The sequence below is a fragment of the Hypanus sabinus genome, chromosome 11 (genome assembly GCF_030144855.1).
Source record: "Hypanus sabinus isolate sHypSab1 chromosome 11, sHypSab1.hap1, whole genome shotgun sequence".
Taxonomy (NCBI): Eukaryota; Metazoa; Chordata; class Chondrichthyes; order Myliobatiformes; family Dasyatidae; genus Hypanus; species Hypanus sabinus.
Window position 1 is genome coordinate 15,535,705 of NC_082716.1, and position 14,364 is coordinate 15,550,068.

A 14,364-nucleotide genomic window follows, 5' to 3' on the forward strand; every position below is an offset into this window, starting at 1 on the left:
AGTGGGTGGTCTATTTAAGACTTAAAAAGAAGAGAAATATGTTCATTGAAAGCGTAGTCAATATTTGGAGTCCTCTACTCTAGATGACCGTGGAAATTCAGTCAATGGGTTAATTGAGCATGGCTTTCTTGATTTTACAGGAACAATGTAGATCGGAATAAGACAAATATAAGGAATAAAGATGTAAGGTTAGTCGTGATCTGATTGAATGGTTAGGATCGCTGGAGGACCGAAAAGCCTATTCATACTCTTATCATTGCTACTGATTTTTTTTTTGTTAATTCTGATTGGCTGTGCCTGTGTCGTATTCACGCATTTGCTGGATATGTTAGTGTCGGACAGATAATTGGTTGATTCTGTGACTCCGGTAGATGATTGGTTGTAGCCGTGTGCAATCGGTACTCTGATTGGATGTAACGCATTGGAGGCGGGTTGTAGGGCGTCGTTGGGAGTGCAAGTGGAGTGGCGGCGGTGCCGCCCGGTGTTGATATCGGTTGTGTTACCATGGACTTTAATGTGAAGAAGTTGGCGGCGGATGCCGGCACTTTCCTCAGCCGGGCGGTTCAGGTAAAGTGGGCTAGTCGTCACCGGGCTGCACCTCCCGATAGAGCCGGTGCCGAGGTGACACTAGCGATGAGGCCGAAGGCTGCAGGGTAACTGACAACAGGCGGCCCGACGAGATGCAGGCAGCTGGGCCCAGGGCGGTAGCTGAGAGTAGGAAGCAATCCCCGTTCCCTCTGATTGCCCAAAGGTCAGCCGCAATGACCACACTGCCGTCTATGTGCAAATTGGTTACCTCATTCCCTGCTTTACAAATCGATTAATTTCGTAATTTATAGTATTTAGCATGATTTGATCATGATAGGTAACTGGTTGAATCATTGAGTAACTAGGAGCTGTTGCATCGGGGCACTGAGTTGTACCGCATTTCATAGTCTATGTTATGCGAGAACGGTTAACAGTTGAGATTTATTGATTTACAACACGGGCTATATTTCTAAAAAGGGTGTAAAATATGTTCTTACCACGTATAATAAAGTTGAACCCTGCTCTGTAGCAGACAACGCCCAGTGACTGAAGTTTTGTCAAATGGTTTGACTGTTCGTAGCCCGGGGGTTCTCTCTCCATTTTTACTACGGCTTTAAATTGTACGGGAATGCCTTTGTACCATGCTGTTTTCTATTGTTCAATGCAATTGGGAAGTTCAGTGAAGTGCTTACACCTGGAATATTGTGTTTTACTCCCAAATGCTTATGGAAGCTGTCTGATTTCCTTATTTTATAACTTTTTCCAGTTGTGGCATTGCATTCTTTATAAACTTGAGTTATCACTTTTAACATATCTAATAGACAGTTCCTTTTCTCGTTCTACATAATGCATACTTAAAATTAATACTTCTGAGTAACTCATTAGAATGTCCAGGTAAAAGTAGGAATATGGTGCTGATGGAACATAATAACTTTAGTAATGAGGGTTGTTTCATTTTCAGAATACTGACCATAGGAGTAGAATTGGGTCATTGAATCTGCTCTTCTTGAACCCATCACCACAAATGAAAGCAGCTCACTGGCCCATCTTAATCCATCCTCTTCAGGGATGAGGTCTTTGGAACTTATAGCATTTCTGTACCTCTTAGGTTTCTTTTAACAGTACTGTATAGTGTTGCTAGCTCCATGCCGAACGCTCCTTTTCCAGTTGGGCTTGGGACTGTCTATGGCAGAGTTATCACGTCTGCTCAGCTTTGGCTATCTCCAGCCCTCCCTCCCCATCTGATTCATCTGCTCATCAACTTCTAATCGCCTGTATCCACTTATCACTTGTCAGTTCTTGATTCACCTCTTTCCGCTGCCTATCTCCCCTTTGTACTCTCAAGTCCTGATGCAGGGTCGTGATCTGAAACATCAAGTATCCTTTTACCTCCAGAAATGTTGCCTGACCTGCTGATTTCCATAAGACGTAGGAGCAGAATTAGGCCATTCAACCCATTGAGTCTGTTCTGCCATTCCATTTATGACATGACCTTTAGGGCAAGGATTGCCAACCTTTTTAATGCTACAGATCCTTACCATTAACCAAGGAGCCTATGGACCCCAGGTTGGGAACCTCTGCTTAGGGGAATCCTGCATAAGGACTCCTAAGTCCCTTTGCATCTCTGATTTCTGAATTTTCTCCCCATTTAGAAAATATTCTATGCCTTTCTTCCTTTTACCAAAGTACATGACCATACACTTCCCTGCACTGTATTCCATTTGCAACTTCTGTGTCCATTCTTCTAATTCATCTTGGTCCTTTTGTAGCCTCCCTGCTTCCTCAACCCTACCTGTTCCTCCACCTGTATAAAAGTGGGACTACTGTACTGATGAAACCTAGTAAGCCCTTTAGTAATGAGGGATGTGGGGAAATCCTTTCTTAATGAAGATTGTGATTTCATCCATAACTTGGGGAGGTAAATGGATGTTGTATTTATTGCTTAATGCCCAATTGGAGTCCTAAACAAACAAAATTAATATGAGCTATTATGCTGTTATCTTGATTACTGCAATAAAATATGATTTGTCAGTTTTTTTATAGAAACTTTTTTTTAGATGTGGGAATGGGTTGGGCCCTAAAGAACTCTCCAAGGTAGCCCATGTATTGGAACATAAAAGCTATCATGGGGGTAAATGTTAGGGGTGGGTCAAAGTATTACTTTTAGTGAGACTTGCTTTCAACGTATATGCGGGGCACCCTACATTATGCTTTGCAAATTAAGTCTTGACGTGAGAGGTCCCATCCTACTTTGAGGTGCAACCTCTTTAAGTAAGCAGAGCTTATGTTAAAATATAGGTAAATGTAACATTAATAAAAATATGTTGTATGCTTCAATTTCCAGTAATAGAAATATTTTGATTTTTTTTTTAATCACTTAGCCCATTAGATAGAAGATGGTCTTTGGGACTTTCACTTGGTACTATGTGAGTCCAAACTGATGCCCAGAATAAGGCTGATCGAATTAGTCAAGGCAAGATATTAATTGTTGCATAGGTAACCCATTTCCATCGAGAATTGAATTGTGAGTCATTTACTGTGGGTAAGTTTACAACATGCTGATTGTAAGGCTGAACTGAGAAGAGCACTCCTGCACCTGGTACTATAGATAATTGTTTTGCTTATTAATTAAACGTCTGAGAAGTTTGGCAGACCGAAGCTGCTGCTCTGCTCACTAGTGATTAAAGTTGTAGTAAGATCTTTCCTCAAGTTTAAGGCTTTTAATTAATGTATGCTGCTCCTTGAGCAGTTAAAATATGACGGCTGCAGAGTTGGCAAAGGAGCCTCACTTGCACTAGAACCCATCAGTAACGAGCCACATATCAATAGCTTCCCCTTTGGCTCAACTAGAATTCCTGACATTTAAGTCTAGGTATGAGATTCATTGTGGTCTGTTTTAAACAGCTGTTGGTTCCTGGAGTTAACAGAGAGAACTCCTACCTTGTTTTCTCTGATTGTATGAAAGGAAAGTGTTAATGTAGCTCTTTATATCTCCTGAATTGCTTTATCTGTGGTGCAATCAAATATGTTCACAAAAGATTTAATATTCTTAGATAATAGGACAAGTAAAACTTATGTTTTTTTTACCGGTTTAAGCTACAATAGAGATTAAATGAATAAAATCAGCAGACATCTCTGAAAATATTCTATTTAACATCTGATGGATGCAAGTGATCTACAACCTACCCTGAGCCTCTTAACAAATTTACTTTGTCAGTGAAAGGATGGCATTTTTTTAAAGAAATCTTAATTCCAAAAAAGTAAATCCGATAACTGGCCTGGTCTCAGTCCTAGTGCATGCTGGATTTTGCTGGCGCCTACAGTTAGAAGTTTTTCATTTGTCTTTATGTATGGAATAGATTGGATCATGAGCATTTTTCACAAGATCTGCACTGTTATATTCAATTCATGCTCTGATGAACGTTATTTTAATCTAGTATTGCGTAGTACTAGAAATATTCATAATATGAAGAAGCAATAACATTGTGGTTAATTTACTGGGCCAGCTATCTAACGTGGTGGTTAAGTAACTAAGCTAATAATGATACAGATAATCAGTGTTAATTTAATCCTTACAATTGCTAGTTTTGTATTTAATTAACAAGACAATAGGTGCAGGAGTGGGCCATTTGGCCCTTCGAGTCAGCACCACCATTCACTGTGATCATGGCTGATCATCCACAATCAGTACCCCATTCCTGCCTTCTCCCCATATCCCTTGACTCCGCTATCTTTAAGAGCTCTATCTAACTCTTTCTTGAAAGCATCCAGAAAATTGGCCTTCACTGCCTCCTGAGGCAGAACATTTCACAGACCCACAACTCTCTGCATGAAAAAGTTTTTCCTCAACTCCATTCTAAATGGCCTGCCCCTTATTTTTAAACTGTTGTCTCTGGTTCTGGATTTCCCCCAACATCGGGAACATGCTTCCTGCCTCTAGCGTGTCTAATCCCTTAATAATCTTATGTTTCAATCAGATCCCCCTCATCCTTCTAAATTCCAGTGTATACAAGCCCAGTTGCTCCAATCTTTCAACATATGAAGTCCCACCATCCCAGGAATTAACTCATGAACCTATGCTGCACTCCCTCAATAGCAAGAATGTCCTTCCTCAAATTTGGAGACGAAAACTGTACACAATACTCCAGGTGTGGTCTCACCAGGGCTCTGTACAACTGCAGAAGGACCTCTTTGCTCCTGTACTCAACTTGACTAATGTTAACAGCTTTGTCCTTGAAAGCTTATTTGATTCTCTGGTGTCCTAGGAATATAATTTACTGACATTACCCCAGTTAGATTGTATCTGCTTTGGAAGCCAAAACAATGTATTTTAATTCTTTGCTACCCTTTGAAATCAGCTAACAACTTACTCAGTGATATTAAGGCATTAACTAAAACAGTAGTGTAGTGGTTAGCATAACACTATTAGAATGCCAATGTCCCGCATTCAATTCTGCCACTGTCTGTAAAGAGTTTGTATGTTCTCTCCTTTACTGCATGGATTTCCTCCAGGTGCTCCAGTTTTCTCATACTATTCCAAAGACTTGCAAGTTAATGGGTTGTTTGCATGGGTGTAATTGGGCATCACCAGCCTGTTGGGCCAGAAAAGCCTGTTACTGTGCTATATCTCTAAATAACAAAACTTTGCATGGAGAAGGACATGGGAATAATGCAATCAGGAGGGTTATGCTGATTTTCCAGGGCATCTTGATCAAAGTTTAAAGTAAATTTATTAATACGTATATGTTACCACCTACTATCTAAACTCATTTTCTTGAAGGCATTTACAGGAAAAATGAAATGAAATAGAATCTTACTAAACACCCTACGTAGACAAAGACTATTGAGACTAGTTTGTTCAAGGTCAGCCATGACTGTGTACATTGATACAGGGTATTACCATATGGAGAGCAAGCAATTGCTCATGCGGTAGGCTCCCCTTTCCATGCAAAGACAGATACAATTTGGTATCAACAGTGTTGCAAGAGTTGCCAATTAGTGTTGAACTCAATGTAAGACAGCCTTTGGGACTTAAGCTCCAGATTTTTTCCTCAGGATTTACTCCCAAAGCTTTCCCCATGAGTGGGTGTAATCACAAGGCAGCAGAAATTTGAGATCAGTTTTCTTCCTCCCAGACGACTTGCCAACCATTGCTGACAATTCCATCCACCCAAAGTAATTGGTTTTAAGGTGCCAGTAACCTGCCTTTGCCCCTTCTCCTGTCATTAGAAGTGGTTCTGCTAGGCTTAGTAGCTGAACCACGCTTGAAGGCCAGGAGCTGGACAAAGACAGATGGACTTTGATATCAAGGTTTTCAGTTATTTGAAAAACACAGTGGATAAATCCATAGTACACAATCTTTCCCAAGTTATTGAGAGAAGCAGAAAACTTTGTTTGCATGCCATCCATACCAACTATTTCATTACAGTATTGCATTGAGGTAGTACAAAGGAAAGTAATAAAATAATACAAAATTGTTAGTACAGAGAGATTGAAGTGCAGGCAAACAGTAAATTGGAAGGCCATAGCAGGGTAGATTGAGGTTGAGCTAGGCTTGCATTCAGCGATAAGATGGAAGCTGTCTTTGAGCCTCATGGTATCTGCTTTCGGGCTTCTGTATCTTCTTCCCATTGAAAGGGGGAGAAGAGAATGTCTGGGACGGGTGGGGTCCTTGATTATGTTGCCAGGGCCTTGACAGATACTTGTAAGATAAGATCTTGCCACAGGTAAGATCCAAGAAGACCGGAGAAGAGCCAGTGTTGTTACTTTAAGAAGGGCAGAAGGGACAAATCTGAAGGTTATAGCCTGTGAGCCTGGCATTATAGGGAAATTATTGGAGAAAATTCTTATAGATGAGGTTTCCTCATATTTGAGGAAAAACATGAACTTATTTATGTAGGGGAGGTCATGTCTTACAAGATAAAGCTTTTCTGAGGAAGCAGTAAAAATGATCATGTTTAAGGCAGTGGATGGTGTCTACATTGACTTTAATAAAGCACTTAACAAGATCCCTCATAATTGGTTGATCCAGAAGATTGAAGCACATGAAATCCATGAAGACTACTTGGTAAATGAGATTTGAAATTAACTTGCCCATCCAAGTAGTGATGAAGAAGTGTTATTCTGCTTGGAGGCCTACGACAGTGATGTTCATCTGTTGAGACCTCTGATTATATAAATGAGTGGGGTGAAAATGTAGGTGGGTTGATGAGTGAATTTGGAAAGGCGCACAGATTGGTGGAACTGTGTGTAATGAGGAAAGTTGTCAAAGGATGTAGCAAGATATATCTGTTACAATTACAAGTGGAGAAATGGCAGATGGTGTTTCACTTTGGGAGGTCAAATGTAAGGGGAAAGTGCACAGTAAATGGCAGGAGCCTGAGGGGCTTTCGTGTGCAGACAGTCTAAAGCTCCCTGAAAGTGGCAGCACGAGTAGATACGGTGGTAAAGAAGATGTTAGCACACTTGCCTTAATTGGTTAGGAAATTGAGTATAAAATTTGGAAAACTTTTTTTGGGCTACATTTGAAGAATTGTGTCCAGTTCTGCTTGCTGTATTACAAAAAGGATGTGAAGGCTTTGGATGTAGACCAGAGTGTATTAGCTGAAAGGAAAGGTTGAACAAACTTGGATTGTTTTCTCTTGCAAGTCAGAGGCTGTGGTGGTGATCCAATAGAAGTATTTAAAATTATGAGAGGTATAAATAGGTCTGTCTATTTCCCTGGGATGACATAGATTTAAGAAGAGGACAAACTTTCAAAACATGTTTGCAAGGCAAGTATTTTTTTAGACATCAGTGCATGGAACTTGTTTCGAGAGGAGGTGGTGGAAGCCGATTGAATAGTATTGTTCAAGAGGCACATGATGGGTATGACTGGAGAATGGACCATTTACAGGCAGGTGGGATTAGTTTAATCACAAACGAGAAAATCTGCAAATTTTGGAACTCCAAGCAACACAAAAAATGCTGGAGGAGCCAGGTAGCATCAGTGGATAAGAGTAAACAGTTACTCTTGTCACTGATGAAGGCTGAGACCCTTCATCAGTTTAAGTTGACATAGGTATTATGAGCCAAGAAGCTTGTTCTTGTACTATTCCGTGGACCAACTTTTGTGAGAACTATTGCAGATGAGCAGTAAATTTACTATGGATATCTGTCTCTGGTTAATGTACATATATAACCATATAACAATCACAGCACGGAAACAGGCCATCTCGGCCCTCCTAGTCCGTGCCGAACTCTTAATCTCACCTAGTCCCACCTACCCGCACTCAGCCCATAACCCTCCACTCCTTTCCTGTCCATATACCTATCCAATTTTACCTTAAATGACACAACTGAACTGGCCTCTACTACTTCTACAGGAAGCTCATTTCACACCCCCTCGTGTTTCCCTTAAACTTTTGCCCCCTTAAACTTGTACAGAAGTGTTAAGCACCTAAGGTGCTTACAGTGTTTTGCACAGTATTGTAAATGGCAATGAGGCTTGCTCCCTGATGAGCTTGATGTATCTTATGCTTACAAACAAGCTGGATGAACTCAGCAGGTCGGGAAGCATCCGTTGACTGCTCATTTCAACGGATGCTGCCCGACCTGCTGAGTTCATCGAGCTTGTTTGTACGTGTTGATTTGACCACAGCATCTGCAGTGTACTTTGTGTATCTTGTGCTTGCTGTTAGGGAGTATTGTAGAGTTGTGTGAATATAGCAGATATTAATTTAAACGAGAACCAGTCTTCAGCTAATGTAAATTGCAAGTAGAAGATCGAAGTTACTGTACTGTGCAAAACACCCCAGCTTCTATATATGCCTGAGACTTGCACAGTACTGAATTTAGAAGAAACTTTCTGTTTGGCTGGAATTTTACAGTGAATGAACAATAATTCAAACTCTGTTGTCACAGCAGTAAATGTATAATTTGAATATTGAAGCTAATCTGTCTTCACCTTGTACACAATTCAGTTAAGACAAGAAAGACACAAAGGTAACTTATAGCTTTTAAGTTGCAAGATGAAAAGTTTGAAATTCTCTGCGCTACAGTAACTATTTTTGTAGAACGACTAGACAATGTTGAGAATTTGGCTTACCAAGGCAGTGAATAAGAGAAACCAAAAGCAAGATTTTAAAAATTTTCTCTGCATTTATTTGAAGATTTTCATAACAGTAAGCATGTTCAGGCTAGATGGTGGATACAGGAATGGCATGTGACAGTTGTTCTCATTTTGGATAAACTGGTGAAGGCAGAAAGCTTAATATGAAGAAAAATGCTTTGAAATGATCTATTGAGAAAGCAAGGGGTCTAATGCTTCTGTTTTGTCAAAGTGCTTGCACGTGGATCAAATTCTGTAATGTTTTTAACTCTGTTTAGCATGAAATGTACAAAATATTTGCAAGTCAGAGATATCTCCTTTGTTTGTAAATTGACTGTAATTGATGGCTATCATGGAGATTTCAAGGAATTTTCAGAAACGTAGCATCTTCCTTGTCATTAGCAGCCCTGTCATCTTTCCCTATCATCAGAGAAATTCTCTTTTTTTCATCCAGTGATAACATAGTCACTTTTTGCAGAATATGAACAAATCAAGAGAACAAATAGTTCGGTTTCAAAAATGGACAATGCGGGAGGGGAAGGGATGACAATTTGAACTCTGCTAATTAAATATTCACAGCTAGCTGCCTAGTGTTACACCTCATAGCCAAGAAAGTGAATGATGCACAGCCAGTAATTGAAAGATTCTTGGAAATCTGACCTATAATGCCCGAACCACTTTAGGTAGAGAAAGAGGCCAACTTGACCTCCTCTACTACCATCAGGCTACTTTCAGATCTGTGGAACCACACTTCATATTCTGCCTGGGTAACCTCCAATCTGACAACATGAACATCGATTTCTCGTATTTCCAGTAACTTTTCTCCATTTCCCCTCCTCTCTCTTTCCATTTCCCATACTTATCCCTTCTCTTTACCTGCCTACCACCTCCCTCTGGCAGTGCTCCTTTTTTTTCTCTCTCATGATTCACTCTCCTCTATTTGATTCCTCCTCCTTCAATCATTCTCGCCTATCATCTCCCAGCTTTTCACTTCATCTCTGCCCTTCTACCTACACCCTCACTTGATTTCACTTATTATCTTCTAGATTGTATTCCTTCTCCTCACCCTCCTTATTCTAACTTCTTCCTCCTTCCTTTCCAGTTCTAATGAAGGCTCTCAGCTCAAAACATTGGCTCTTTATTCCTCTTCTTAGATGCTGCCTGACCTGGTTCCTCCAGCATTTTGTGTGCGTTACTCTGGATTTCCATAATCTTATCAATTTTTTGTGTTTAGAGCCAAAATGATTCCCTTGTCTTCCCAAATGTAGATGAACCACATAGCAGCATTACCTTCTCTTACCTTGGTCATAAGGCAGAATTTTTCTTGCATGCCCCATCTGAGCTTTTCCACACGAAATGACTCTCTTAGCTCCTTTACAAGTGAAATGACTACTTCCTAGTTTCCCTTCCTGGCTTCCATACAAATGTTCATTGCTTTTGTTTAAATTTAGGCATTATTTAATTAATTCAAAATCTAACTGTGCTATTGTCCATTCATCCCTTCAAAATCTTTGACTGGTGGCCCATCTGTGCCCACTCGCTCCCACAATATCAATGCTAATTTTTGTTTGGCTTCATTTGCATTTTTGCCTGGCCAAACTTAGAAATGGTTCTAATACATCACAAATGAGATCCTTCATAGTTGTGGTTGTGTATGATTCCACTTTGTCTTCCTCGATTTCTGCAGCTGTTGGCACAGTCAGCCACAAGATACTTGCACATGCCTTATCTATGATGTAAAACCCTATTACTTGTGTCAATTGGAGCAGTATATCTGCATCAGGAGCTTTTCTAATTTCTGCACCACAGTCACATGCAAAGTTTTATCTATATTAACTGCCTATGCTACTTCCTTATCTACCTACCAGCAGAAGAAGTAATTGTCTTCTGTGGCACAGGTTGGGTCTACTTCCACATCTTCACCATCTGTCAGATTTTGCACTGCTTTCCTAATGTTGGGCTGTTGGTCCATTCTGTCTTAAATGAGCCACATTCTCCTTCCGCTAAATATTTGTAAGGATATGGACGCTTTAGAGAGGTTGTGGATGAGATTTACCAGGATATCAGAAGCAAGAAATTCTGCAGATGCTGGAAATACAAAGCAACACACACAAAATGCTGGAGGAATTCAGTAGGTCAGGCAGCATCTATGGAAATGAATAAACAGTCGATGTTCTGTGAATCTTCTTTAGGACTGGAAAAGAAGGGTTAAGATGACAGAATAATAAGGTGGGAGGAGGGGAAGAAGAATAGCTGGAAGGTGATAGATGAAGCCAGGTGGATTGCAAAGGGCTAATGAGGAAGGAAACTGATGGGAGAGGAGAGTGGACCATAGGAGAAAAGGAAGGAAAAGGCGCACCAGGGGAGATGATGGCCAGTTGAGAAGAAGTAAGAGGCCAGTGTGGGGGAAAAGGGGAGGGTAACATATTTTTACCAGAAGGAGAAATTGATATTCTTGCCATCAGTTTGGGAGGCTACCTAAACGAAATACAAGGTGTTGCTTCTCATCCTAGAGGATGGCATGAGACGCAATGGACCAACATGTTGGAATGGGAATTGAAATTAATGTTTGGCCACAAGGAAGTTCTGCTTTTGGCGGATAGAGTGGAGGTTCTCATTTGCCTGGACTAGATTGCATATCTTATGAGGACAGGTTGAGTGAGTTAGGACTTTCCTCTTTAGAGCAAAGGAGGATGACTTGATAGAGGTGTACATGATAAGGGGCATAGATCGCATGGATAGCAGGAGACTTCTAAAGTGATTGGAGGAAAGTATGTAGAGAAGCCAGATATAAGTTGTCTTTTTATTATATTGAGTGATGGGTGTGTGGAGCACACAACCAGAAGTAGAGTAGTACAGACAGATGCATTAGGAGCATTTAAGAAACTGTGTAGACTCATAATTAATGAGGGGAGAGATTGATCTTGGAATAGGTTAAAAGGACAGCACAGTATTGTGTGCTGAAGGGCCTGTAGTGTGCTGTAATGTTCTATATTTCGTATGATCTAGGTCTCAATTACATCATCTGTATATATCATCCAACAATGTAAAAACAGTTAAGTCATTAGGACATGGTGATCGTATGGATGTTTCTTCTAGCACTGTGTATTGAAAGGTCCATTGCTTCAAAACACTTCCTAAAAATTTGATGTGCAAGTATTGTCATTGTTAATGAAAAGTCTTGTTTCTTGTCATTTGCTTGCAGGTTGTCTGTAGTCTAGTGCAGTTTTTAATGTTGTTTTACTTAGTCTAGTGTAGCCTTGTGCTGTCTCACATAGTCTAGTATACCAGTAGTTTTTTGTTTCATGTGGCACCAGGGTCCTGGGGGAACATTGTTTCGTTTTACTGTGTACTGTACCAGCCATCTATGGTCAAAATGACAATAGACGACTTGACATGAAGTGCTGGTGTCTTTTCAAGAAAGTTTGGTGCATTTGTAAAGTTTTACTATGTTTTACTTCTGTCATTTATTTTGTTAGCAGTCACTGCTCAGTTGTTAGCTGTTGGTTTTTTGCGTGTGTCAGTTTGGTTGTGATTGTCAAAAAATGGTCTCTGCATTTCCAACATGTAGAGTTTGCCTCTTGTTTTATGGCAGTCTGAGAATAGGAGTTTTCATCTGTTGGATCCAGTTAACTGTATAATATCAAGCTAAACCTTTGGCATGTTAAGTTGATGCTTTTGATATAGGATATGTTTTGCACTTGTGCAGTTATGCTGTTGAAAATTTTATATCCTATATTTCCTGTACTATCCCTTAAGCAATGAGGTGTTGAATGAACTTGCTGTTCATATTTTTGTTTAGTCTCCAGTAATTTGCTTTCATGTAATCTAGAGTTGTTTCTTTGTACCATGGAAGCTAGCATGTGTGAAATTGTGACACTGGGTGGTACATTAGGCTATGTAACTGTATTTGTAATTTATTTATTGCTCTGATGGGATATGAATATTTTAGCTTTTTTTTCACAACAGATGCACACAGACCTAGAACTGTATGAGGGTGGTAATAAATACTATAACATTCAAACCATCTCTTGGAAGTTTTGCACATCCAGACAATGGAATCTTGTGCATGACAGCACAATGCAGTGAGTGCACTTGTGAACTTTGGGAATCTCATTATCTTCTGTTCTCATTGCTAAATTCTCAGTCAGATGTTAATTTGGTATTTATTTTAAATATAGCACTGTCTTGAAATCTGATTGTTTTAGCAGATTGTATTTCTTTGCTCTATTGCAAAAATCAACCTGCAAGTTTACCTTTGGGAAAACCTGTACCAGAATTCCTGAAGTACCTTTTGCACCTCTGATTTCTGAATTAACTCCCTGCTTAGAGAACAGTCTATGCCAGGCATGGGCAAACTACGGCCCGCTTTTTAATCTGGCCCGCAGAACTTGATGAAATTATATTAATAAACCTTGTTAACGTCTTTTCCCCGCAATTCTGGCGTTTTCCCAATAGATGACGCACTCTATATACATTGACCTTTGTTGAGGTGCAGCGTATTACTCCACATTTGCGCTTTACTCTTTGTTTGGCTCGACCTATTTGTGTGAACAGACGTTCAGCGTCATGAACATCAACAAAGCCAGCCACAGATCCAAGTTAACTGACCAACACCTCAGATCCATCCTGAGAATCGCCACAACAAAACTAAATCCAGACTTTGATGCGCTGGCTAAAAAGGGAGACTACAACACTGTTCCCACTGAAATTAAAAATAAGTTTCTTTGTTGTGTTATGTAAAAAATGCATTTGAAAATATTTTTTTTCAATAAGCCTTACATGTTACATGTCATTTCTGTTAAGTGATGGACATGAGTAGTGCGCAGGTGCACGGACGTTCTCAAAATAAAAAATGCGCTCCAGATCAAATAATGCGCTCCGCATACTGGCGCGCTGTCACTGTTCTGTCTTTGTGCTGGTCGTTGTTGAGTTTTGGCACAGGGGACAATTGAATAAGAAGGAGCAGGACAAGTAGACCTGCATCTCTTACCGTTTTTGAAATAAAGACAGTCAGGAGGAGAGTGATGATGATAATATCTTGAAGGATAACAGAATTTTCAGTGCTTTAAAATAATAACTGTTACTATTAAAAAAAGCTGTATTTTATTCATTTAATTTTCAGTGTGTTAAAAGTCATTTCAATAAATAGCTAAATACCGTGGGACTTCAAAGACAGATATTTTGTTGTAATGCATTTGTTCATTTTCAATTGAAATTAAAGCACATGTTTTCTACATATCCCATGATATTTTATTTTCTCTTATGAGGTGTATTACCAAATCACTCCGTCCATCTGCTCCTGGTCCGGCCCCCCTGTCAAATTTTAGAACCCTTTGTGGCCCACAAGTCAAAGTTTGCCCACCCCTGGTCTATGCCTTTGTTCCTTCTACCAAGGTGCATGACCACACACTTCCCTACACTGAATCTGTCACTTCTTCACACATTCGCTTAATTTGTCAAAATCCTTCTGCAGACTCAGTACCTCCTGCCCATCCACCTATCTTTGTATCATCCATAAACTTTGCCACAGTCATCCAAATCTTTGACATATAACATGAAACAAAGCGGTCTCAACATTGTACCCTTTGGAACACCACTGGTCACTAGCACCCATCAAAAAGTGCCCCCTTTAGTCCCACTTTCTATCTCCTGCCAGTTCCCCTGTCTCTGTCCATGTTAATATTGTTCCTATAATCACAGGCTCTTATCTTGTTTAGCAGCCTATTGTGCGGCATTTTGTCAAA

At 40.0% G+C, this 14,364-nt stretch overlaps 1 protein-coding gene across 2 annotated transcripts in view; it reads left to right on the plus strand.

Annotated features, from left to right (window-relative positions):
- The first annotated feature begins 424 nt into the window (after positions 1–424).
- Positions 425–14,364, plus strand: part of LOC132401716 (endophilin-B1-like) — a 59,318-nt gene continuing 45,378 nt past the window's right edge. For both annotated transcript variants that reach the window (XM_059983831.1, XM_059983832.1), the window contains exon 1: positions 425–567. In XM_059983831.1, the coding sequence (XP_059839814.1) occupies positions 505–567 (63 nt within the window). In that variant the 5' untranslated portion in view covers positions 425–504. The remainder of the gene's footprint in view (positions 568–14,364) is intronic.